General features: G+C 43.9%; 1 protein-coding gene across 1 annotated transcript; it reads left to right on the top strand.

The window, feature by feature from the left end:
• Positions 1-823: 823 nt before the first annotated feature.
• MRPL3 (mitochondrial ribosomal protein L3) lies at positions 824-26,309 on the top strand. Its single transcript, XM_077302872.1, has 10 exons — positions 824-994; positions 3,120-3,301; positions 3,952-4,043; positions 4,995-5,090; positions 9,286-9,388; positions 10,816-10,876; positions 14,095-14,203; positions 16,254-16,331; positions 17,105-17,182; positions 25,647-26,309. The coding sequence occupies exons 1-10, from the start codon at positions 894-896 to the stop codon at positions 25,794-25,796; spliced, it is 1,050 nt and encodes a 349-aa protein (XP_077158987.1). The 5' UTR covers positions 824-893; the 3' UTR covers positions 25,797-26,309.

The raw sequence follows: 26,309 nt of genomic DNA, 5'->3' as shown, positions 1-26,309 counted from the left end.
ATTCTCAACCAGGGTTTCATGAAACCCTGGGGTTTTTGATGGCTCTGGTAGGATATCCAGTTTGTTAAACATTTATCAGGTGATATGACCATATGTGGCCACATCAACCTACCAACCCCTCCCAAAATGGCCACATATGGTCATATTACCTGAAAAATGTTTAACAAACTGGAGGGGATGGGAAAGGGAGGGACCCCAGTTGGCGTGGACACAACCATGCTTCCCAACCATATTCTGCAGACTGAGCCACTTCTGGGGTTTCTCGAAACCCGAAGGGGTTTCTCAATGGTAAAAACGTTGAGAAAGGCTGGATTAGAGCAAGTTAGAACCTACAAAGAACCCATGCATGTGCATGGGCAGTCACTGATCCATCGGCCCTTTGGTATCACACTTATGGGACAAGTGGGGTTGCAGAGCAACCCTTTAGTGCTCTTATGCACTCCGACCCCAGAGTACTTCTCAGGAGAGGCCGCTCTCTTCGCCCTGCCACAGGAGTGCCGAGACAGGCATTGCTCCGTCCCGCGATGGACTTCAGCGCCTTCCTAACTCGGGATGTGCCGCCTGCTCCCCTTGTTCTTTGGACTGCAATTCCCACGAGCCTCTGCTAGCATATTGCTGGCACAGGCTCATGGGAACTGTTGTCCATGGGCATCTGGAGAGCCACATTTGACCCTATAGCTTTCGGGACACGTTAACAGGAAGCAATGGGAGAGGCCTCCACTTCTTCGTCCTTCGGTCGTCCCGCAGCAGGATAAAGACGTAGCGAGTGACGCTGGTAGGAACTAAAGTTGGCCGGAACTCGAAGACGCGAGCGGCGGGGAAGGTGTTTCTGGGCTTCCCGGCCGTCTGGGGCGCTGCGCTCGACGCCTGGCGAGGGCCGCTTTCGGAGGGACATGGCGGGCGTCGGTCTCCTGTGCCGGTTGGGATCGCGGCTGCTGTCCAAAGGACGCCCCGGCACGCTTCTCGCGGCAACCGAGGCAGGAACTGGGCATAGGTGGGTGCGCGCGAGCCATTCGTCCGCCCCCTCCAGGCGTCCCCCTGCGCCCTTTGCAGCGGCGACCCCCACCCCCACCCCGTGCAACATGAGCTTTCTTTGGACATTTTCCTGGAGGCGGCTGGAACCGGGTCGTTTCCTTGAGGGCCCCTTCCCCATTGACTTTGGACAGGGCAGTTGGGCAGCACTCGCCTGTGCGTCCATGCTGCTGTTCTCCCAACACTTTAGGACTTTTCTCCCAGCACTTTATATGTGTATAGACGTGTATAAATGTGTGTGTATGAATGTGTGTGTGTGTATTATATATGTATACACGTAAATATCTGTATAAATATGTGTATATTTGTATAAATATATATGTGTGTGTATATTTATATATATGTGTGTGTGTGTGTGTATTTGTATTTGTATGTGTATATATGTATAATACATGTATAAATGTGTGTGTATAGAAAAAAAAATAAAATGACCTGCCACTTCCAGTTGCTCAGTGGCAGATTACAAGTAGCAGATTACAGTGCTTAAAACCCCACAGTAAAATGCATAAGATTCCCAATCCCTTATAACCCCCACAGCATTCTATTCAAGCCCACCCCCAGCACCCCTTCTATCCATCTTGTGCCTCAGAGGAAGAAGAAAAATATGGAGGTCAGCATGTTGTACTAGCTGAGACAAGGAGGGGTACGTAGGTCTTAATCACCCCAGTGATTAAATTTTAAAATTTAATCTTTTTTCCATAATCCATTTTTTTGCCTTTTCCTTTTAATTTTGTTATATGGGGGTGAACTGGGGGTACATAGACACACACATGCAAAGCTGCCTTATACAAAATCAGACCATCAGGGTCAGCATTACTACTTCAGACTGGCAGGGGCTGACCAGGGTTTGGGGCAGGGTGCTTTCAATAGGTGATACGAGGGATCTTCTATATGCCAAACCCATGCTCTGCTGCTGAGCTGCTACCCCTTCCCAAAGATTGCACATAAGTGTTACAGAGAGTATTTTAAAAGATACATTTAAGGCAATCGCAAGAGATTACCAGAAACCCAGTACTTTCATGAAACATACAAATCTTTAGAAACTATATCTCAAAATGTAAGGTGTAAAACTGCCATAAGGCCTGTATTGTTGTGCACTCAAAGTTTTGCTTGAAAACAGCTTACATTCTGAAGGTTCAGCCCTGAGAATGAAAGTATAAGCAGCATCCTTAAAGGGGATTGGACAGATTAAGGGAGGGAAATCTATCTATAGCTGATAGCTATATGACTTGAAGGGAACATCCTTAGAATGCTTGCTAAGTGGCCATCTTAGGTCTCTTGTGACCTGTTTGTTGGCTTTCAAAGATAACTAGTTGGCCATGATGTAGAACAGAAAACTGGACTCAGTGGCCCACTGATTTGATCACTCAGGGCATCTCTTACAAGAATCTTTTTATATCCAGCCCCTTGTGGTAGCATTCTGCCATAAGGTTCTCAGGCTGTGGCCTTCCTCTCCGTCTGGAAGTTGGAGTCCAAGCAGTTCTGCAGACCATGGGAGCATAGTTGACAGTTTATACAAGATATTGCCTTATTTGGAGCAGCACCATCTCTTGCTGCAGTGGAATCTTGGAATAAACTGTTAGTAGGTATGTCAATGAAAACTCTTTTCACCATAATTTCAAGTGGTTCATGGTCTGAGAAACCTTGACAAAGAATACCGTGAACATATGCAGATATGTCACATGCTGCCTTTGACATCTTACCTTTAATGGTTTGAGCATAACAATCTAGAGGTGGAGGTTCACCTATATATCAAGCCATCTTAACGTGTTCCTGTGTTATCATTGATATTCTTCGATATGAAGGCTGTTGAGCAATGCATTGATCATCAGTGGTAAGAGAGGAATCTCCTATTGATACAAGAGTTATCAGAGCTCTGTTTTTCCCATTTAGGTTTGTTGGTAGTGTGCAAAAGCTAATTTGAAGGGGCCTTTGGTCGGTGCAAGTTATAAACTATCAAACTGTATTAGTAATGAGTATAATATTTTATATATAACAGTGCGGATAACAGAAATGAATGCTGGGCAATGGTGGGAATGCTACACTGTGTCTCATTTTCTGAAATGTTTTTTTATTCTGTTTGACAGAGGTCTGTGGTGTGTGATAGCCAGGAATGTCACGAACAATGCCACATGGTGGGATGAGCACCTTTCAAAAGAGAACAGAGAGTTCCTGAAGAAGTTAAAAGTAGAAGAAGTCAAGGCTCAAACTGCCAGTAAAATGTGTCCACTGAAAGACGAGCCATGGCCTTTGCACCCATGGAAGCCAGGTTCGTATACAACATGAGCAGAGGCAAAGTTTTTTGCCACAGGGCAATAGTCTGTAAAAATTGGCAGTTCTCTCCTTTCATTAACATCCTTTAGAAAAATCTATGTGAACTTTTGCAGTATTCGGCATGATCCACATAATTCACCTGTGCTGTCCTTTTAAAAAATCAGAAGTGTTTTGTCATGCACCTTTTCACAGAAGTCGCTAGCCCACAAAATAATTAAAATAGATCAATTTATAAACCACTTTCTTTAGTAACAATTCTCCAGTTTCAGACGCTCGAAAACACAAGTTTAAAAATGTCATCAGTTCTGGGACTGCAAAATTAAAATGACAAGAAAACCCTAAGGAGGGAAATATTGGAGGATTTTAAGATGGCTGACGTATGGAAAAGAGGGTAGAGACCATTCTCTGTAACAGTCTGGAGTGGTGTGTCTATACCCCACAGGGTTGGGGGAGTGGCTGGTTATTTGTTATTTGAGACACCCTCCATGCCCATGCACTAAAACTCAAGTGGGTTAGTGTGATTCCCTTTGGTTTTTGTTACCTGCAATGCTACTATCTGAGAATGTAAACGACCAGAGATGAATATATTAACTGCTTTCAGGTTAATTTCCAGCCATGGTATCTATCTTTCATTTTTACCTGCAGGGTCCAAAAGAGTTGGCGTGATTGCAGTGAAATTGGGAATGATGCCGTTGTGGACCAAGTATGGTAGAAAGGTTCCTGTCACAATACTTCAGGTAAAATAGAAAGTTTAAAAAATCGTATATTTGAATGAAAAAAACCCATATAGTTCACACATAATCCTAAAAAAAGAATGAAATCTATATTACCTTTTATCGGGACCAAACACGTTGACTCAAGACCTTGCACAGTGTTTTCTTATTGTTTTACTGAAGTGAAGCACAAGTCATTTGCCTTCTGGATACCAGCCTGGATATGTCTTGTCCTTTATATTTATAAGCCTTTTTCTATTAAAGAATAGGAACAAGATTGAAGCATAGCATGAAATGGACACACAAGTCAAATAGTTCAGGGTTGTAAAAGGGGTTATAAAGGGTCTTCAAACAACACGCATCAAACCAACATGGAGTTCCTTAGGTCAACCACAAATCATGGCAAAGATCAGATGGCCTGATCCTGATACCTTCCTGATAACACAGAACAGCAATTGCTAGTCTAAAATGCAGCTTGAAGCGGGCAGCTCAGGGTTACATAAACACAGTTACACAGAGTTCCTTAACACAACACACAATAAACTAAAATGGTGTTACACAGGTCATTGTTCACAAATCATGGCAGAGATCAGATGCCTGATCCTGACATAGTAGCACACTAACTGCCTGAGAAGATGCTGTCTTCTATTTTATAGAAGCTTTTCTGTTTAGCCACTTCATGGCATTTCTCTGCTTGTCAGACCTATTGACATTTTTAAGGGCCAGTCCACAGAGCCTTGTACCAATCAGGAAATCCCTTACAAGGCAGTCGAAGCCTTCTTCTGGTTTGTTAACAGTCGCCTGCACTGAACCTGAAGAACCAACAATAGCAAGGTTTATTGTCAGCATCCCACCCATCTTGGGTGCAAACAGCTTGAAGTCACATTAGTTGGTGGCATTTAGTAATAGTTGGCTGTTTGATTAATCTTTCTGAGGTTTGAGATCTTGTTTACCATCTTGAGTCATCTTTTAAAGGTTCAGGACTGCCATGTTTTAAAGTACATTCCAAAAGAAGAATGCAGTGGAAAACATAAACTAATCGTGGGAGGGAAAAACGTGTCTCCATTTTATGTAAGTCTACAATTATGATCTTCTGGCCAGAATTTTCATTAACAATCTCAATTTAAATGTTTATGTCAATTGTAATAAGGATTAAGTGTATTTTTAAAATCTTGTCATTTATCTCTGTGTATTTAAAATCTTGTCATTTATTATGTGCATACATACAGATTTGCCATAGTTTTATGACCTTTGATATTTCCATCTCTCCTCTACCATCTTTACCAAGCTTGTTAAGAAGAATACATGCAGAAAAGACTGTTCTTCTGATATCTTACCGCCAAAATAGATAAAACACAATGAGGTCTGTGATTGGATCTCCAGTGCCCTAGGTTGGAAAATGGCATTTCACATGGAAAGTTAAAATCACTCCCCTGTGCCATGCCTGTAATTCAAATTGGAAGCCTCACAACAGCTATTGATTAATAAAATATGCTCAGGAAGCTTAGGTGCATGACTTCCAACACCTCATCCAGTCTGGCCTTAACTCTTCCATTCTGTTCTGTTTCATGTGATTCATATTTATAGATGTTGGTACATTTGTATCCCATCTTTCTAAAAAGCCCAGAGTGGTATCCATTGCTTAGGCTTTGAGAAAGTACCTGTCCTTATACCATTCAACCAACTCATTTCCTGTTAATCTTAAATAAGGTTTCTTTGCTTAAAAAAATGACAGCTATTGTGTTTTACAAATCGAGCCTCTAATGTAATGAACCTGGAGATTTATTGATCTTCTAAATGTTCACTACGTGTTTTCAACGCTGCCATGAGTGGAGATGAATTCTCTTCTGATGAAAGGTTGTAGGTTGAAAAATTAAACTAAATGTCTCTTCCTTTAAATTAATGGTACTATAAAACTTCCTTCAGCAACCTCTTGAAAAAATAATTAAGCTGTAGCTTAAGCTCAAATCATACATTTTCAAGAAGTAGGACAGCCAGGCAGAATGGCTAAGGAGTAACCAAGTTTACCCAGACTCATATTTCAGTGTGATCTGTCATCCCCATAAAACAATCTTGGCCTGCCTCTTGAAGAAGTAGCTGTTTATCATTTGAGGGTGGGGTGGGGAGAGGTGCTCTTCTGTCCCAGCAGCTAGAGATGCAAGAATGTGTGCTGTGTAGTCACCTTGACGAGAGGAATTCCTGATGGATAGGTATTGGCACCGGATGCCTTTTGCAGCAGCTGGAGATAAATCACACTCCTAGCTCAGATTAATGGCAGCTAATTTGGGCTGAGTTGGTAGTGTAAATGGGAGATGTATGTTCCGTATCCTATGCATTTGGAGAGGGGGCAGCAACTCAGTAATGGAAAATCTGTTTTGCATGCAGATAGATTCAGATGGGTGTTGCTCTGAAGCAGCAGAACAAAGTTTGAGAACCAGTGGCTCCTTTAAAACCAGCAGAGTTGTATTCCAGGTTTAGGTTTTTGTGTGCACAGACACTTCCTCAGACATCTCTTGATATCTTAACTCTTACGTTCAAGCTTATACCTTGAATAAAACACTGCTGAATTTAAAGGTGCCGCATGTAGAAGGTCATAGATTTGAGCCCCTTATATCTCTACTCGAAAGGATCAGGTAAAAGACTTGCGTCTGCAACCTGAAGATTTACAATACTGGGAGAGGGGAGGAGAACGCCAACATTTCAATAAAAAAAAAAATTCGGCTCCCCTATCTTTTATACGTTATTTCAAAGTCAGTGCAGTTGATTCCTGTATAGCTTACTTCTAATGAAGCTTACTTGGGATTGTTGTAATACCAATCTGTTCATTTTTTTCGGATGTTATTTATTTACTAGTAATCAAGCCCGCTGTACTTCCAATACAGTGGGTGCTAGCGGGGCAGCGTGCGGCCGGTGAGTCGGCAGGCCACCATATCCCGCGTGCCGGCGGCCTGACGTGTTGGAGGCGCTTTGCCTCCAGACGCGTCAGGCCGCCGGCAAGGGAGCAACTTTGCGGCGGGGCGGCAGTCGGAGAGGCGGGGGTTAAGATTAGCATTCTGTCCTTCCACTCCTGCCCAGCCTGTTCGCAGTGGCTCACAAACATTAAAACCAATACAATTCCAATGAAAACAATACAAATAAAACCTCATTCCACATTTCTCTACGTAAAACAGCATTGGGTGCTTATACTAATAAATACCTCTCAGCTCTCCAGCCTTGTCTGATTTTTATAACGGGGATGCCATTATATAGAGGGGAGAAGGGTGCACGAAACGTGCCTTTAGTTCCCTTCCTGAGATTTTTCTAGCTCTGGTATCCCACTCCAGATCTGCAAAGGTTTCCTGGTATTATATGGTATACATACAAAAAAATGAGCAATCTCCAGATTGCAGGGGTTACATCGCATAACCTTAAAGCAGTCCCGATGAATTTGCTTTTATAAGTACAGGCAGGCACTTTCATTGGGAGGAGGGGAATGCCAGGGAACTTCTGCCGCACTGACCGCCTGACAGATGGTGATTATCCAAGTGTGTCACTGCTGTCAGTCACGTAAATTGCTTTCTAGGGAGAGTCATTTAAAGCCCAAAATTTGGCTGTGCCGCTTCTCGCTTTTTTCCATTCTCATTCCTTTTAGTTGTTACATTGAAGAAAAAAGATTCAGTAGCGCTTTCTGAATTTATCCACTTTAAGCCATTTATCAACTGTATTTTCTCTGTGTTTAGCTAATAATGAAAGCTTTTCATAGTAAAAGGGCCTTTTCATTAAGAGTGGTATTCTGGAACATTGGATTTGTCTGTGGAGAAAGCTTCTTGCACTGTTTTAGTTCTGACTCTACATTTGTTCATTAATGGAGCATCTCTTCTTTTGGGCTGCCTTTCTGTTCTAGCAACTTTAAGTATTATCCTTTGTACCCACTATTGTGGAACTGAGAATTTATTGTAAGCCTCTAAGAGAGAGACTTGGCTGTCATAATTACAGATGCATGCGAAATCACAGTTTGAAAAGCATCATTTTTTAACATTGAAAAATGTTTGCAGCCACATCATATATATACATGGTATTAGTGGCTAGGGTACAAACTTGGATGTACCCTGTGCCACTGGAGGTTCAATTGAAGCTCATTTTGAGTTTAGACCAGTCACTACTGTGCAGCCCAGACTATTTCACTGGTTGTTGTGAGACTTGGGGGGAGGTATGCATCCCCATTAGCATCTTGGAGGAAGGACATGTTAGAAACTTGAGTGGCTGACAGAATTTGTCGTGTGTGTGTGTGTGTGTGTGTAAAAAACCAGTCCTGTGGTTTTTGCCTCAGAGGCAAGTTCTATTGAATTCAGTGAGATATCCATTCAGCATATTAGAAGCTGTTGTCTCTGCTCTCCAATCCTGATGTGCTTGTGTGCACTTTTGAGAACAGGGAGTGGGCACTAGGACAAAAGGGCTGCCATGGAGGCTGGGAGAAATGATAACATTGTGTTTGTGATACGTCGTTAACCTATGGTGACTCTGTGCATGTGCAGCCTCCAAAATGACCTATCATTGACATCCTTACCTCAGATCTTCTCCCAGGCTTCAACCTTTCCTAGGCCTATTGTCTTTTCCAGTGTGTTTTCTCTCTTCCTGATGTAACCAAATTACAGTTTAATCATCTTAGCTTCTGAGGAGAATTCAGACTTGATTTGATTTAGAACCAACTTATTTGTCTCTTGGGCAGTCCATGGTATCTGTAAAACTCTCATTCAACCTTATATGATACACTTTTTGGGGTTTTATACCAGCATGCATCTAGAGAACGTTGTGCAAAAAATCTTGAGACCAGTATAGGTGATAAGATACTAAACATTCATTGCGCCTTACACAGAACCGCTGTTTCCATAATGGCCTGGAAAAAGAGCAAATGATCAGGATACTGCCTTAGCTCTTTAGTTGTAGGGATGCCCTGAATGATGATGAAACAATGTTATTTGCACGTAGAAAGGAACTATAGTCCAGTAGTAATATTGAGACTAACAAAATCCGTGACAGGGTATGAGCTTTTGTAAGTCACTGCTCACTTCTTGCTCTTTTTTATTGCTGCAGATGGACTAACATGGCTGCCCATCTTGATCTATCAGAAAAGAATTCGTTGAATGGAAACTGAACCAGATTTTTTGTGGCAAACACACAAATTATTCTATAAAGAGGGTTTTTTCCAGCTTAAAGTGCATTCAAACATTTTTTTTAATGTTGACTTCCTAATATTTCACCCATTTTTCCCCCTTGTGGTGTTTAGAAGAAAGGTCCGGCTCAACTGGAGATGTACAGAGAAATTGGCGTTCCGCCAAAACAGAAGATAACAATATTTAAAGTGTCAGATAATGCTATCATTAAGCCAGGTAATCTTTTCCAAGTGGAGGACCCTGATTATAATTTTGCATAATGTTCTTTCTTTTGTAAATCAACACCATTGTGCAGAGGTATAAAAATATGCTGACGTGTAGTATCTCACGATGGAAGAGAACAAATCCCGTGTAGGTAAAAGGTCAGAATTAACGACTGCTCATTTTCTGTGGGATTGTAAAATTGCAGTTGTTTCACGTGCCTGCTGTTTTATACATTAAAAAAAAATCTCTTCCCTTGTGAGGTGGGTTTTTCTTTTTATCACAGACTGCCAAATTGCAGCCGTGGACTGAGACTGCATGAAACTGGAAGAAATGTCTGTGATTTCTGTATTAGGTTTCATCCTAATACAGTGTAAGAACATCTCTTTTGCATGCAAAAGGTCCTGGCATCTCCAGTTAAAAGGCTTAAGGAATGTGAAAGATCTGGCATGCTGCTGGTAGTGACAGTAGACTAGGTGTAGCCAAACTATGGCTCTCCAGATGTCCATGGACTACAATTACCCATGATCCCCTGCCAGCATGCTAGAAAGCCACAGTTCGGCCACCTCTGCAGTAGACTGTGCTGACCTCAATAGACCAGTAACTAGGCTTGGTATGAAGCAGCTTCATAGGGTGAGTGGTATCTCCTCCTGCAGTTTGAAAATTGGACATTAACTTGTTCCTTGTCCAACAAGAATGTGCACTTCCTGTCTCAATAAGCATGAAAATGAAGATTTTAAATCGAAATTGCCTGACTAGATCAACGCAAGCAACACTTGGCAGCCCACGTTTTCAGGAAGTCTTCATCGGGTATAATTTCCTGAGGCATTTCTTTTCCTTTACTGATAGTTTTTTATGGGTTTGGAGAATACAGTAGGGCCATGTTATCATTTGTTGTGAGCTGATGTGTCAGCAGTCTGAAGTATTTGAGCTTTTAATGCATTCTGTCATGTGCAAAAGTGTGGTAATAAAATTAATATCCAGCAATCAAAAGCAAAAAAGAACGAAATCTGTTTAGTTATCACTGGAGAGGAGTGAAAGGAGAAACAGCCACTGGAGATGAGCTAGAAGATAATCTGAGCTTTAGATTTTGCTGTTCTTAGGCCTTGCTATCCTAGAAGTTGATCGGCTGCTCAGGTAGCTTTACAGCAGCTGCTCTCGAATTTATTTCAAATTTTGCTCAACGTGCTGTTGAAAGGACTTTATACAGCATCTTTCATGTTCGTTCTTGTTACCTCTGAATCAGCAGCCGTGCTTTCTTTAAACTCATTAAATCTAACACGCATGTGTAATGGGTGATGATATTTTGTAGTAACTTTGCAACAGTGGGCCTGTTTGACTTTCCTTTCATGGTATTTAAACTTTGTGATAATACTAATTAATCTGCAGCACAACCATCCATCAGCTTAAACTCTTGCTGTTTTCTCTCTCTCTTATTGCAGGTACTCCACTGCATGCTGCTCATTTCCGCCCTGGGCAATATGTGGACGTCACCGCAAAAACGTAGGTTGCTTTATCCCACAGCATGCTAAATCTCTATTGACAGGTCTTAGCCACAAACGGATGGCATTTATTTGTCATATCTTTTTGGTACATAAGGTGATTGCTTTTGAGATGCACATGCTTGAAAATTGTGGCTTTGACTTGTATTTTCCTTCATTAGTAAGTCGTGTTTATTATTTATTATTTATTACATTTCTATACCGTCATCCCTAAACCAGCTTATAGTACAGGCTCTCAAAAGGGGTCTAAATTAGCTTATCAATGTTTTGTTATTGAAGTCATCCTTTCTCACTGTTTTTTTAACCATTTTGGTAGAGAACTTCTGTCTGGACACCCCCAAATAGCAATTTTTGATTGGAGGCTTTAAATATTAATATAAATTCAATTGAAGGTAAAAACCAGGGGTAGTCAAACTGCAGCCCTCCAGATGTCCATGGACTACGATTTCCAGGAGCGAATGCTGGCAGGGGGCTTCTGGGAATTGTAGTCCATGGTCATCTGGAGGGCCGCAGTTTGACTACCCCTGGTAAAAACTGTTACAATTATTGAATTCAGATTAAAGCTGACACCTAAAAATAAGTGCATAGAGAGAAGAACTGGATGCAGAATCAGCTCTGTCTTCATGGTTCAGAGTGTCCCCTTTCCATGCCTCAACAGAAGACCCCTCATGTCATCATCCTAATTCAGTTTAAAAGGAATGGGTCTGTTCAAGTTCTACTACTTGGCTGCATATATCCTACCCTGACTGTACCTACAGAACCCTTTCAGTCCTGCTCTTTTTGCTGATTTGTATGTGTGTAGGCTAGCCTGAACTCATTAGATCTCAGAAGCTAAGTAGGGGTGGTCCTGATCAGTATCTAGATAGGAGGCCACCAAGGAAGTCTTCGCTCCTTACACAGGCGCAGGCTGCAGCAAGTCACTTTTGAACATCTCTTGCTCATCTCTTGGAGTTTGCAAAGGTAACTTGAAACAGAGTGTCTTTTCTGGCCCAGCATATGTTCACTTAATGTATTTTCAAGCAGAATGGATTTCAAGATCTGTTCCAGGTCAGGGCAGGGTCTTGTGTTCAGTCAGGGTAGGATGACTCAGTGTGAGCCTTGCCTTTTTACAGTGCTGTGCGGAAGCATAGAAGCCTCTGAGGATCTGAAATCTCACTGGGCACCTGTGGACATGCTGTAAGGGGAAGGGGGAAAGTATTGTCTGGAAAGGCCCAGCACTTAACATACAGAAGCTCTGAAACTGTCCCGCTGCTGGCTGAGGATTGATGGCCTTAATTAGGGGTGGTTGGGTTTATGCTTGGCAGTCTTAGGTAGCAAACTGTAGTCCAGGGATTCCCAACCAGGGGTCTGTGGGAGTTCTGAAGGGGGTCCATGAGAAATGTGAAGTGGAATGGGGTGGTGGGGTCCAAGCTGCCTTTTCAGCTTCTACCCTTCTCTCCAACCTACATGAGGCAGAGCCGCCATAGTAGTAGTAAAGGTGGAGGGAGGGAGCAAAAGGAGGGCTAAGGGTGTGAACAGTGATGTCACTTCTGGGGGTGTGGCAGGGGGCGTGGCCAGCTGACTTCCTTTCCAGGGTTCCTGGAAGTCTAAAAAAATATTTCAGGGGCTCCTCCACAATCAAAAGGTTGAAAAAAGCTGCCCTAGTCTGTTAAATGCTGGTGGGAACTTGGTTGTTTTGTAGTATCTTGTTAAAACTTGGAAGCAGAAACAGGAAGAGAAATAATTCCTGAAGCGATGCCTCTTATATGTATACAATTTGTGATGAAATTGCTTTTCGATTTTTATCCTCTGAAAAGTGCTATTTGTTGCTATGTGGATAGTTCACTTCTTTTTTTTGAAGGGCCCAACTAGATGAAATGTTGAAGTGGATGCATAGTCCTCTGGCACCTGGGATTCTGCTGCTTGATTAGAGTTGGCAGAGCTATTTTCTTTGTCGTTTGGTTCCTTCAGAGCATGAATTATGCGTGGAAGATCTCCCTCCTCCTTCCCTGCAGATTCTGCTTTGTTGCTAAAACATCCATAATGGCCTGATCTTGACTGTGGTTGGGCGTTCCATGATTAATGTGGAGCCCCTTTGTTGAGCAGGAAGCTGAAAGTAGAAGCAATCTAGTAGCTGCCTATAGAAACCTTCTGACAGAATCTTTTGAAGAATTCCTGGAATCCAGTGCCTTTCTTGCTACATTAGTGTTATAGAGTTTTGGCCCAACAGCAAAATTAATGCAGAACTGCCCATTTGCATGTTCACCACAATGGACCATATTGGTTTGAGCCATTCTGTTCAGAGGTTTTTCTTTCCCAGAGTCAGTGAAGGCTTTTAAAATGCAGCCATTTAAAATATACATAATCTGAAATGAAGTGTGGTAGTTGAGAAGAAGAAGAAGAGTTGGTTCTTATATGCCATTTTTCTTTGCTCGAAGGGGTCTCAACGCAGTTTACAGTTTACAGCTTTCCTCTACCAGAAGAAGTATCAAAGCGGCTTACAATTGTCTTCCCTTTCCTCTCCCCACAACAGACACCCTGTGAGGTGGGTGAGGCTGAGAGAGCCCTGATATCACTGCTCAGAACAGTTTTATCAGTGCTGTGGTGAGCTCAAGGTCACCCAGCTGGCTGCATATGGGGAGCGTGGAATCAAACCCAGCTTGCCAGATTAGAAGTTCACACTCCTAACCACTACACCAAACTGGCTCTCTCCTGGAATCCAGTGCATTTCTTGCTACATTACTTTATGAGTTATAAATCCTGATGGTTAAGTAGCTAAATTATCCCCATTTGGTTCACATAGATGTTGAGGTGTCTTTAGTGCTTCCTTGCCAGCTTTCTTACTCTGTGAGGTTTGTCTTTTAAAGGAAATGCTGGTTCTACAAAAGCGTAGTTTTGCACATATATCCTCCCCCATAACGGCCTCACGCCTTTCTAGTTCTCAACTGGTGTTTCTCTTTTTAGTACCCCATCTACCATGCTAGTGCCATGGGATTGAGGGAGAGAAAGATGGACAGAGGTGAAAGATGTAGATCTCATTAGATAAGACACTTCACATGGAAGGTGCAGCCACATAGAAGACCCTGCTGTTAATATACCTTTTAATGTGATTTATATAGTCTGTGACAAAAAAAAGAGGCTGTATGATAAATTACCATCCTGTTCAGGGTGACCGTATGCTGTTGTAAAATTATCTTTTTAAATGTACTTCAAAATTGATGTGTTTTGGCTTTGTTTCAGAATTGGTAAAGGCTTTCAAGGAGTCATGAAACGATGGGGATTTAAAGGCCAGCCTGCCTCCCATGGCCAGACCAAAACACACAGGCGACCTGGAGCAATTGGCACTTCCGTGAGTGTTCTTATTCTTTTAAGTACAGAGTGCATGATTAAAGTGGATTCAGGTGGTTGCACCTACATACCCTAGATCAGGGGTAGCAAACGCTGGCAGGGGCTCATGGGAATTGTAGTCCATGAACATCTGGAGGACCACGCCTTTTCCGCGGCCGTGCATAATGGGCCATCATGATGCCTACGTTACCAATAGGGTTGCACTTTTTGCTCTCACTGCTAGGAAAATGAGGTCCAAATTGTGCAATCAGGATTAAAACCCTAATCATTATGGTTCCTTTTTATTTGTGTAATCTTTTATTACCATGTAGGAACTCAATTGACAGCTTTTAAACTCCTCATGATCTTTTATGCCTTAATTTCAACTGATTTTGTATATTGTTAATTTGTTTTAAATGGCCTATGGCTAACTAATAAACTGAATCTGAATCTAAATAATCTGTATGCAGACGATCCCAGGTTCAAACCCTGGCAGGCATTTCTAGTTTAAAGGTATCAGGTAGTCGGTAACATAAAAGAGTTCTGCTTGAAACCCTGGATAGCTGCTGCCTGTCAGTGTAGAAAAAGCTGGCCTTGAGAGGCGAATGGGCTGAATCAGTATAAGGCAACTTCATGTGTTCTGGGCTGCACAAAGTGCAGGAAATGGCAGGTGCTATGCTTGGTTTTGCCCTACAAAAGCTTTTGGATAGGGCAACATGCACGTATCTTGAACTTGCAGTACAGTGGGTCGTGTAGCTGGGAAGATGCACAAAAATTCAAGTGTACAAAAGTTCAAGTATTTTTTTCAGAAAATCTGATCTAACAAGGGATTTTCATCAATAGAACAAAACTTCTTCATTTCCACTCTGTAGCTCAAAATGTTTCTTCAGCAGCAGGTCAGCACAGCACGAGGTGATGAGGTCAGAAATCTGCACAAGGATGGAATCAGGAAATTCTTCTGCTGGCAGAAATTTCTGCTTGATCTCACACATTAATATGCTACAAATTAGAACGCACTGAAGGAGCGTAATACATCCAGTAAATAATGCAGGATAAATCTAACAATTTCCCAGGCAATTAAATTAAAGCCTTATTTCTTAAATAGAAAGTACCTTTAATGCAGGTTTCCATTTTACTACATTTCCCTTTCTGAAAATGAACTTCCTGAACAGTTTTGTTGTACACGTTTTGCAAGACTATAGAAAAGTGTACAATTGAGTGGAGTAGCCCCTTTGAGAACCATGTGATTTGGGGAGTATGAACCTTCAAGAATCCAAGCCCCCTTTGCCTTTGACTCTCGAATGCTCATCCCTCCGAAATTTTGCTGGTTTCTAAGGTGCCACCCAAGTCAGTGCCAGCTATGATCATAGAATCATAGAGTTGGAAGGGGCCACACAGGCCATCTAGTCCAACTCCCCATCTAGTCCAACCCCCAACGCAGGATCAGCCCAAAGCATCCTAAAGCATCCAAGAAAAGTGTGTATCCAACCTTTGCTTGAAGACTGCCAGTGAGGGGGAGCTCACCACCTCCTTAGGCAGCCTATTCCACTGCTGAACTACTCTGACTGTGAACATTTTTTCCCTGATATCTAGCCTATATCGTTGTACTTGTAATTTAAACCCATTACTGCACGTACTTGCTCTCCTGCAGACTGGCACGGCTGCCCTCTGAAACTGGCATTATAGATACATTGAGCAGCTTCCTGACCTCTTTCAGTAGCTTATTCTGATGGGGAGGGGAGGGGGAGGAGACAACAGAGAGAAAAGTCACACACATAGGCCATTGTTTTTAGCCTTTTGCAGGGCTAAGTTGCGCAAGTTGGCAAGTTGCGCAGCATGCGGAACCCTAATGTACAATGGCTGGGCTTCAAGAGGCTTTACTCTGATTAGTCATTTATTCCGAATGTGTCTTCGTGAGCTTTCAGTGTCATTAATTACTTTTTGCTGCGATATTGCAACACAACCTTTGGCTTAGTGTTGATTTAACGAGCTCTTTCTGTCTCTGGATGTCCCCTCCAGGGGCACTTTTCTGGTATGTTACTAACTCTTTTTGTTCTGTTTTCTTGTGATAGGGAGTTGCACGGGTCTGGAAGGGAAAGAAAATGCCAGGACAGCTGGGCAACTGGTACAGGACGTCATATGGGCTTAAGGTATAAGGCTCTCTGTAGAATTTTCTGAGCCTTGATGTAGTAGCTCTGTAGTATATCATTGCCTTCCATTGATCACAAACATCGATCCCTATCCAACCATCCGGGTGCTGAGGAGACCGTTAGTGGCTCCTCAAGATTCTTCCACCTCCCTGAAGAGGACCCTCCTGACCTCTTCACAGTCAGCCATTCCACAAGTATAGTGATTGTTGTGACCTATTCGGAGCGAACTTTTGAAGTTGCAAAGTGATTGTGAGACATACATATTTCACAAAATAAAGGTACTTCAGTCCCCCTCCCCTCCCCCACGCAGTGCCTCTCACGATGGAGTGTTGGGAGAATCCCATCATGGAGCGCTGCTGAATGAGGGAGAAGGCCCTATGTTTTGTTGTCCATTTGTAGTTGTGCTCCTGTACGGTGCTGCAGCTGTGGCCCTGCATCTCCTTCACCACCTCTTGATTTCCTTTGTTGAGGATGCTGCAGTGATATTCCATGGCAGGAGTGAGAATTCTCCCTGTGTCCCACTGTGCAAGTTGTTTTGGATGCCCGCTCCAGACTGATCTCCCTGTCAAACTGAGGAACAATTTGCTGCATGTTCCTTGTAACATTGTGGCCTGATTTTGTTTTAGATTCATATCTCAGCCTCCCGCCCATGTGACTTTCCCAACATATGGTGTTGCCTTCACTATTTAGGGTGCATAGTTGGCAAGTTGCGCAGCATGCGGAACCCTAATGTACAATGGCTGGGCTTCAATTTTAACATTTTAATCTAACAGATCTGGCGGGTCAGCGTGAAGAACAACGTCATATACGTCCATGGTAGTGTCCCAGGACACACAAATTGTTTGGTCAAGGTAAGTTTCACTTTTGAGATGTTTGATAATGTGTTTGTACTGTGCTGTTTCATGAATGTTCTGCATGATCTGCAGTTTGAGTCCAGTAGCACCCTAGAGACCAAGAAGACTTTCTTGTGCCCATCAGCATTTCTTGCCTTAGGGTTAACGGAGAGAGAGGAAACACTGAAGCGTCAACAGTTATTTACAGAAACGGTCATCTCCACTGCACTGCCTTGTGTGCCTTTCTGTGGCTTCTGAAACATGGGGAAGGACAAACTCTGCTAGTTCCTTCTTCTGCCTGCAGCCTCCTGCATTGCATCCTGTGCAGTTTCTGGACCTTTGATTGGGGGGGGGGGTGTAGCTTTTTATGGGCATCAAGGGCTACAAAGAGAAGCCATTCCCTTAACTTGCTCCATTTGTGGGTTTGTCAGAGCCAACCCAGAACACCTTTGTTTCCTCGAAGAACTCGGCTTGCGGCGGTTCACAAACATAAAAACAATATCCCAATAATAAAACATCCTTAGTTTTTAAAATCCCCTTAAAAACCTAACAATATTTATAATAACAATAATCAAATCATAGAATCATAGAGTTGGAAGGGACCTCCTGGGTCATCTAGTCCAACCTCCTGCACTATGCAGGACACTCACAATCCTATCGCTCATCGACTAACCTGTCACCCCCTTAAGCCTTCACAGAATCAGACTCTCCATCAGATGGCTATCAAATCGCAGTACAAATGTACAAATGTATAAAAGTTTTTCCCCTCCAGCATTTCTAGTGGTTGGCGCCAGTTGATATACCTGGCCAAAGATGGTAGACAGGGAAGATGTAACACAGCTCAACTGATTAATAATCTTAAGCCTGGAGGGATGGGGAGCCTGTTCTTAAACCCCAGGAGTTCAGCTTGTGTTGTGGTTAAGAGTGGTGGCTTCTGACCTGTGAAGGTTCAGGGTGGTGGCAAGCTACAGTGGATGAGCGATAGGGTTGTGAGTGTCCTGCATTGTGCAGGGAGTTGGACTAGATGATCCAGGAGGTCCCTTCTAACTCTACGATTCTATGGAAGCAGGAGATTTCACCAGGCATGGCTGGCTTTCCTGTTTTCATAGCAGAGACCAGCAGATGCAGGATCCTGGACTGGATACCAGGCAGCCCTTCCGCTACCAGAAGCGGCAGAAGGAGCCTTTTTCTGATGCAAGAAGCTTAAGAGCATCTGGGACTGGGGAGAGCCTTGTCTTGCCATAGGAAAGCATCTTGGCTAGCAGAATGGCTCTGTGGCATCCAGCCCATTTTTCCTGAGGCTCAGACCCTTTCAGCTTGTGCCGTTTTCCATTCTCATTTAATCAAAGGAAGACGCCCCCATGGAAATAAAATCTGAGGAGCCCTTGACACAACTGTGCTGCAGTCAGCAGACTTCCCAGCGCAGAGAGCTTGAGAAATGCTGAGCCAGGCCCCCTTTTAACACAGCTTGTGAAATGCCCGCATGAAAAGAGAACAAGGGGGGTTTGCAGCCTGCTTGCCATAGGCATCCCTTTCTCTGCCACAGAAATCGGACACCCTGTTGCAACATTTTATTTATTTATTTAGAATATATTTGTCTTCCACACTTCCACCCAATCAGGATTCATGAGGCAACAGCTGTAAAGACACATAAATCATTTAAACAATTAGAAATAATCTGAACGTTGTAAAATCATTCAATAAAAAGCACAGACACCACTAGGGCCTTTTCCACAGTTGTTATTTGCTGGCGTCTTCTCACTGTATTGACTTCTCCTCTCCTTGATTTTGCACCTGGTCTTCTAGTTTTGTGGGTTTCTCCGGTGCCGTCCAGGAGTCTGTTGATGGCTCGCATTTTACACGTCTGTGAGGAGAGTAGACATTCCTGGATCCTGTCTTGCTTCCCTTCCTCTTAAAGGAAAAAAAAAATCAGAGCATGCACAATAACACAATGTCATAATCCCCCACTTCTTCTGTCATTCTTCTTGTGGCGGCTTCTAACCTGGGGAGTCAGGTTTGATTCCCCACTCCTCCACATGCAGCCATCTGGGTGACCTTGAGCTAGTCGCAGTTCTCTCAGAACCATTCTCTCAGAGCTCTCTCAGCCCCACCTACCTCACAGGGTGTCTGTTGGGGGGAGAGGAAGGGAAGGTGAAGGCACACCTCTTTGAGACTCCTCCTGATAGCGAGAAGTGTGGTATAAAACCCAACTCTTCTTCTTTCCCCTGCCCCCATCATTCCACTTTTTCCTTAACCTGTCCTGAAGCAGCTAAGGTACTCAGTAAGGAGGGTCAGAGAGGCTGTTTCTTCCTGTTACAAATCTGGTTTTGACCGCCCTCCCCCCCCCAAAAAAAAAAGTTTTTTAAAGGATTTCAAAAGGGTTTGATGAGTCCCAGTTAATGCAGGAGAAAGAGAAGAATAATGAGCGACGAGAAGAGAGAACTCTATCAATGTCCTCATAAACTAGGACTCTTTGAATCGACCTCATCTTCTGAGTGATCACGTAGGCCAAGTAGTTGCCTCTGGCAGCCGATGGGGTAGTGACAGATTAGACCCATCGGCAGCCCAGGCAAGCTTGTGTTCCAGTGTAATGAGTTAGCTTTTAAGATACCACAGCCCCCCACCCCTTTAGGTTGTGTTAAAAAGCAGGGAGATCAGTGCTGCCTTCTGTCTTCCTTAGCATGAGCCTTCCGACTTGACTCTGATTCACATTTACACTCCAGCTTTCCCCCTTACCACTCCAGACTCCTAAGTTCTCAAGCCAGCACCCTTGACATTAATATTCCTTACAGACATCCCCAGCTAACTGTGAACGCTTTGCCTTCAGGAAGCGTTCTCAGTGTTCCCGTAACGTGGTGGTGCTAAAAGCTTTAGGGATAACACTGATTTTATCGTGGCTGTTAATATGTTGTGGCTCTGCACTCAGGAAGTACTTTGGCGTTCAGCACTCCTTTTAATCAAAGTATTTCAAAGCATTTAGTGGAACTCACCTGCCGAGCATGTGGTCCAGCCCATGTTTTTCTATCACCAAATGATTCTAACATGTTAGCTTGTATCGCTCAGATTGGAATGCTTTGAGCTGAGAAGGTGTTCTAGAGTTCTGGATATCCAGCTTGTACTTATGTAGCTGTACTAGGGGCCAAGCCCGTTGCATTCAGGAATACAACGGGTGCTAGATTAGGGGGGTGGGGTAGAAGAGCTCTGCAGACAGCAACTCCCTCTCCCCATGGCCTGGAAAGGCTGCAGGCAGCTGCTAGGGAACTCACCAGCAGGGGCAGCTCTCACGTGGCAGGGATCTGCAGCCTCCAAGCCTCGGAGGGAAATGGAAGGAGGAGGGGGTGCTTGGGGTGGGTGACTGAAGGCGATTGGCTGGCCGCTGGACAGACCGGCAAGCCAGTTGGAGGAGGAGGCACTCAGGGGCGGGACAGCTTCCGTGAGTGGCTGTTAAGCGCTGGAGTGGCACTTAAGCCATGAGACACGCTCCTCCTCCAAGGCCTTATCAGAAATATTAAGTGGAACAGATGTCCAAAGGCATCTGTAAACCTCGCAGCGCTGGGTTCGCGGTGGAAGTAAGGGTGTTATATTTGACATGTTCTTTTTAAAATGTTTTCTTTTCTCTCCTTCCTTTCCGTCCTGCTGCGGTTCATAGAAAACTATAAAGCTATGAAATGCAAAACACATTTGAAATAACCTGTCGCAAGAAACTAGAGTAGACAAATAATAGCATGCGTTATTCGATTCAAATCTCATCCGAAAAGCTTGCAGAAACAGACGTGTCTTCAGGGGTCAAAGAAGCTGTCTGGGGAGGCAAGGACTGTGGTGCCCCCACAGAGTAGGTCCTGCCTTCTTGCAGTCCACAATGTCATTTCCTACAGGGCTGGGTCAAATGAGAAAAGCCAATCCCAGGTTATGCTGGGCAAGGCTGTTTGAGGTTTGCAGTGTCCAAACCCGATCATCTTGAATTGTGTCTAGAACAGGGGTAGTCAACCTGTGGTCCTCCAGATGTTCATGGACTACAACTCCCATGAGCCCCTGCCAGCAAATGCTGACAGGGGCTTGTGGGAATTGTAGTCCATGAACATCTAGAGGACCACAGGTTGACTATCCCTGGTCTAGAACATTACTGGTTTATTGACTCCGTTTTGTATTGGTCATTTTTACTTAGTATGAGATCCGTTGATGTGCTAACCGCAGAGGTAAAATGCGTGGAGTTCTGATGGGTAAATTCTCTGGACCTTTTACAGGGATTTCTTTTCATTGTTGGTTGTTCAAGCACAGCCTGTTTCAGTCACTTGGTAAAACTTGATTTGATAGAACTAAAACAGTAAAGAAAGAAAGGGCGGGCTCTTTTGTCGGTGATGTCTGGCGTGCATAAAAAACCCCAGCTGCAGTGCATTGATACCCTCTTGGTTCGTTGCTTGGCAACCATTAGGCCACTGTGCACCTTGGCAGATGTACATTTATAGAAAACATTTTTTTCCCAGTAGAGTTGAAATGGCTTAAATTAATGGCTTTAAGTTCTTTCTGAAATACTAAACATACCAAGTTGTGTATTGGTGTATCTCTGGCGTGATCAGTGCGGTATTTTGCGCTCTTCCCATGCTACCGAGGCACTTAACTGTTTTCTGTTCGGCAGGAAAAGCAGTTTATTTCACTTTAAAATAGAGATGCTTGTTTTAATGATTTTTTTTTAAGTAACGTTTGCAGCGTGTTGGCTCTGTGCTCCATATGGGACGTTACAGCATAGCAGAGCTTGGAAACAACAAGGCATTCTGCACTTAGAATACGTTCTGGGCTGTGCTTTGGACTCCTGGCTGGACTCTTCAAGTCCAGCATACTTGGAAACAAGGACATGGTCTGGCTCGGTAGGAGCCTCGCATCTTGCTGCTGAACTTCCAGATATAGCCTGGAACTTCTCTGAGCTATTTAAGTGAGCTGTGATTTCACTTTCTTCCAAAGCATCGTGCTTGCTACTTGCCCAAGCAATTCTTGCTGATTATTTTCTGCTGAATGGCTTATACCAGGGGTAGTCAAACTGCGGCCCTCCAAATGTCCATGGACTACAATTCCCAGGAGCCCCTGCCAGCGAATGCTGGCAGGGGCTTCTGGGAATTGTAGTCCATGGACATCTGGAGGGCCACAGTTTGACTACCCCTGGCTCATACTAATAGCTATGCTGACAGTAGCAAACAACAGTGTATGTGTTTTTTGTTTTGCTAGGCGTTGGCAGGGCATTTGTTTATCAGTCCCAAAAACATTACTAAATCCCAAATGCATTTTCTAAAACGTCCGTTCCCCAGAGCTGTGCAGCCTGCACAGACTTTATTGTAGGATACCTGGAAGGTTCTTAAAAGGGCTTCTTAACTTGAAGAGTGGGCTGGAGTGAAGCCCTGATTTGCGTGCCCTGCCGAAGGTGGCTGGGTGGATTGCCACAAGATCTCAGCCCCCTCTGTTCGGCATTCTTTACTTGCAGAAGCCTGCCTGGTCAGTTCGAGAAGGTTCATTTTAGTGCCGTCCTTGTAGTACTTCTCTGGCATTGAGCCCCATTCAATAGAGTTCAATAGGATTCAGAATACACCTGCTGTCTAAGATCCTTTTACTTTAGGCAAGTCATTTTGACCAGTTTGTGCGCTCTGGTGTCTGAATTTGCAATTAGCATCTTCCTTTAAGAGCTGACTCACAGGACGCTGAAGATTCTGAGTTGTATTTCCTTCTTCTACATTCCCCCATAAACACCAGTCAGCTGCAACCACCAGCTGCATTTGCAAACACTCTTAAAGTTACTCTCACTCCAGGGAGCAGTACTTACATCTGAAGCAGGTCTACTCAAGAATGCACAGTGGGGCTTACTTCCAGAAAAGCTTTCTTAGGATCGTTCCCTGCCTTGAGATTCGGTCATACAAACCATAGGATGTTCCCGACTTCTGCCCAATGCAGAGGATGGCGATGTTGGTGTCTTTCCTCCGGCAGAGAGATGCCAGGTCTGCCTGCTTTTACGAAGTTCCCCCCTCCCCCAAGAGACTGCACGCTCTGAGACGAGTCATATTTGTTGAAATACAGAATGTGAGGATACTTTGTGAAAACTGACGAATCGCTAAATTTTATTTTTAAACCCACATGAAGATTGTGTGGAAAGATCTGGCTGTGTGGCAGCTTGTGAGCCAGCCTCCCTTCTTCTCCTTCCCTCTTCCCTTCCTCTGGCACATGGAAAATAACCACCTTGGCAGGCAGCCCTATGTGTTCCTCTCCCAGAAAAAAAGTGTTTCCTCTTTTAACAGAGTGTGGGCTCTGCATAGTGCATTCCTCAGGTAATGTGAGTGGACTAAATGTAGAAATAATGGTCAGGAGATGGAATTTCAGGAGATGGAAACAATTTGCGAATCTCAGCCTCCAGTACTCCCTAAATGAAAACATGCTTATTTTTCCCTCCTTCTACTCCTTTTCCTTTCGCTGTCTCTCAGCAGCTCTCTACATGCTCCCGGGGCATTTTCAGACCTCGTCAGACTGCATTTTTATCCTGGGTTAATTTACGAAGGCATATTTTTCAGATCCCTGCGATGTCCCAAAGCAAGCAGAGAGCCCTGCCTTTTCTGTGGGTGGCCCAGTCTGGTCCCTTTCTCTATGCGCACAGTTTACTATGAGATACTGCGACATTTAGAACCAAAGACAACAAATGCTTGTGCAGTCCATTAAGCGCAGCTTGCTTCCCGGCTCCTGTTGATACAAAATGCTGACAAAGCGCCACTTAGATTCTCCTCCGGGTGGTCTTTGGGAGTTCCAGTTTCCAGGAAGCTGAGCTGAGTTATTCATTTCAGCATTCTGCCCACCATAATTAGTCTGGGAAGAATGAAAAGAGGGCAGTTGGAGTCTTGCCGTGAAGGGCCCGAATGCTGCAAGGTCAACAGGTCACCCGCTTGTGCCCACGCTGGGTTCTTATTCCAAATCTTCTGAGAAGTTCAAAGCAGCTGGTAGAGCTGGACAGCTGGAGTCTCTGTGAGTCCAGAGGAGCCAATGTGGTACCCTTCTCTCCCTTCAGTGTATGTGGAAACAGGAGCTGCCTCGGGGGGCCAAGGGGGTTTGGTTTTTAAAGGTTTTTAAACACACACACCCTGGAAATAGTTTGTGATAATAAATGTTCAGTAAGAGCCTGATGGAAAAGGAATAAAAGAAAGCCAGTGTGGTGTCATGGTTAAGAGTGGCAGGCTCCAATCTGGAGAACCAGGTTTGATTCCCCACTTCTCTTCTACATGCAGCCAGCTGGATTGCTTTGGGCTGTTCACAGTTCTCTCAGAGCTCTCTCAGCCCCCACCTACCTTCACAAGGTGTCTGCTGCAGGGAGAGGAAGGGAAGGAAATTGTAAGCCACTTTGAGATTCTGATAACGAAAAGCAGGCTATAAAAACCTTTTTCTTAAAAGGCTTTTCTCTTTCACCATCTCCCACACTAATCATGCCTACTAAATTGCAGCCGTAGCTGCATGCTTTAAAAAAAACCCAAAAATTGTTGACTTCAGGCTACAGTTCAGGGGACACTTGACTAAATCCAACAGCATTCCTGGGATTAGGCAGGAGGACATCCTTTAAAACAGGGGTAGTCAACCTGTGGTCCTCCAGATGTCCATGGACCACAATTCCCATGAGCCCCTTCCAGCAAACGCTTAAAGCAAACGCTGGCAGGGGCTCATTGGAATTGTAGTCCATGGACATCTGGAGGACCTCAGGTTGACTTACCCCTGCTTTGATGTCTAGACAATCTTTAAAAGGTGTCTAGTTCATTCTGAAGAGCCTCTTGTGGCACATAGTGGTAAGGCAGCAGATATGCAGTCTGAAGCTCTGCCCATGGGGCTGGGAGTTCAATCCCAGCAGCCGGCTCAAGGTTGACTCAGCCTTCCATCCTTCCGAGGTCGGTAAAATGAGTACCCAGCTTGCTGCTGGGGGGTAAACGGTGATGTCTGGGGAAGGCACTGGCAAACCACCCCATATTGAGTCTGCCAAGGAAACACTAGAGGGCGTCACCCCAAGGGTCAGACGACTCGGTGCTTGCACAGGGGATACCTTTACCTTTAGTTCATTCTGTGCCTTAGTCTCATGTTTAAAATGTTTGATTCAAACCATGCACCTTCAGGTTACACTTATCTTCTGATAGCTTCGGCATCATTCCGCTCGGCTTGCTTCGAAGAATTTGGACAAAGACAGCAAACCAATATTATGTTTGCCTATTAAACCGGTGTTGACTGCTCTCTACCGACACTTTTCTAATTTCTGTGTTTCAGGAGAAATTGCTATACCTTTCTGGTGAACCGTCCAGTAAACCGGGAAACAAAGGCTGACAAAATGTAGCTTAAGTTTTGCTGATTAGTAGGAATTTGAAAAGCAAAGCAAATCAAAGCCTAAGTTGGTTCCTTGGTTTCACTGTAAGTTTGTGCTTGGTGATTTTGCTGTCTTTTTTATTATTATTAATGTCCCCTTTTGCTCTTGTTCTAGATCACTGATTCAAATTTACCTATGTACAAAAACTACCCTAAGAACCTGCCATTCCCTACCTATTTCCTTGATGGAGAAGAGAAGCTGCCTGATGAACTATTCGATGAAAAGCTTTTCCAGTTCACCGAGCCCTCCATTGCGTTGGCTTAGCCGCCGACATGTTGAGGAATGGGCAGCTTTGCCGTCCTCATAGTCAGCCCCAAAGTGCAAAACAGGAAGCCCTTCAAGAGGCGTCCTCTGACAGCAGCAACCTGTCCACTCACTTTTGGGCAACCTGTTGTTTTGGTCAAACACTTTCCAGACAACAGGTGATTCTGTAGGGTTGGGTGCTTCGGCGTCCGAAGCATCCGTTCCCACCTGAAACAGGTTGGTGCACCAAAGCATCCAACCCTGCTCTACAGTTCGTTTTGAATGCATAAACTGGGATGCCAAGGAAAGGCCGAAGAACGCAGCCAAGGAAGGATGGTGTTACTTGTTGTGGTCTCTTAAAATTAATTCTCTTTCCCCAGTACTGTCCAGAATGGTTGTTTTTGGCATAGGTGTGGTAGAAGCATTGCTTGCCTCAAATAAATTCATTTTTTTTTAACGCAGGTGACTTCCTTCTAAGAATATTAATGAACATATTGTTTACATAAATGAAAAATAAAATTAATTTGACTATCA

This window comes from Paroedura picta, chromosome 11 (genome assembly GCF_049243985.1).
Source record: "Paroedura picta isolate Pp20150507F chromosome 11, Ppicta_v3.0, whole genome shotgun sequence".
Classification (NCBI taxonomy): domain Eukaryota; kingdom Metazoa; phylum Chordata; class Lepidosauria; order Squamata; family Gekkonidae; genus Paroedura; species Paroedura picta.
The sequence above is the reverse complement of the archived record's forward strand: the minus strand, read 5'-3'. Positions and strand labels throughout refer to the sequence as shown.

Excerpts from the sequence above, each read along its gene's own strand:
- MRPL3 (XM_077302872.1), top strand. The coding sequence starts at position 894 with ATGGCGGGCGTCGGTCTCCTGTGCCGGTTGGGATCGCGGCTGCTGTCC. Across the intron at positions 5,091-9,285 it reads AAAACGTGTCTCCATTTTAT|AAGAAAGGTCCGGCTCAACT; the intron begins GTAAGTCTACAA and ends TGTGGTGTTTAG. Across the intron at positions 9,389-10,815 it reads TAATGCTATCATTAAGCCAG|GTACTCCACTGCATGCTGCT; the intron begins GTAATCTTTTCC and ends CTCTTATTGCAG.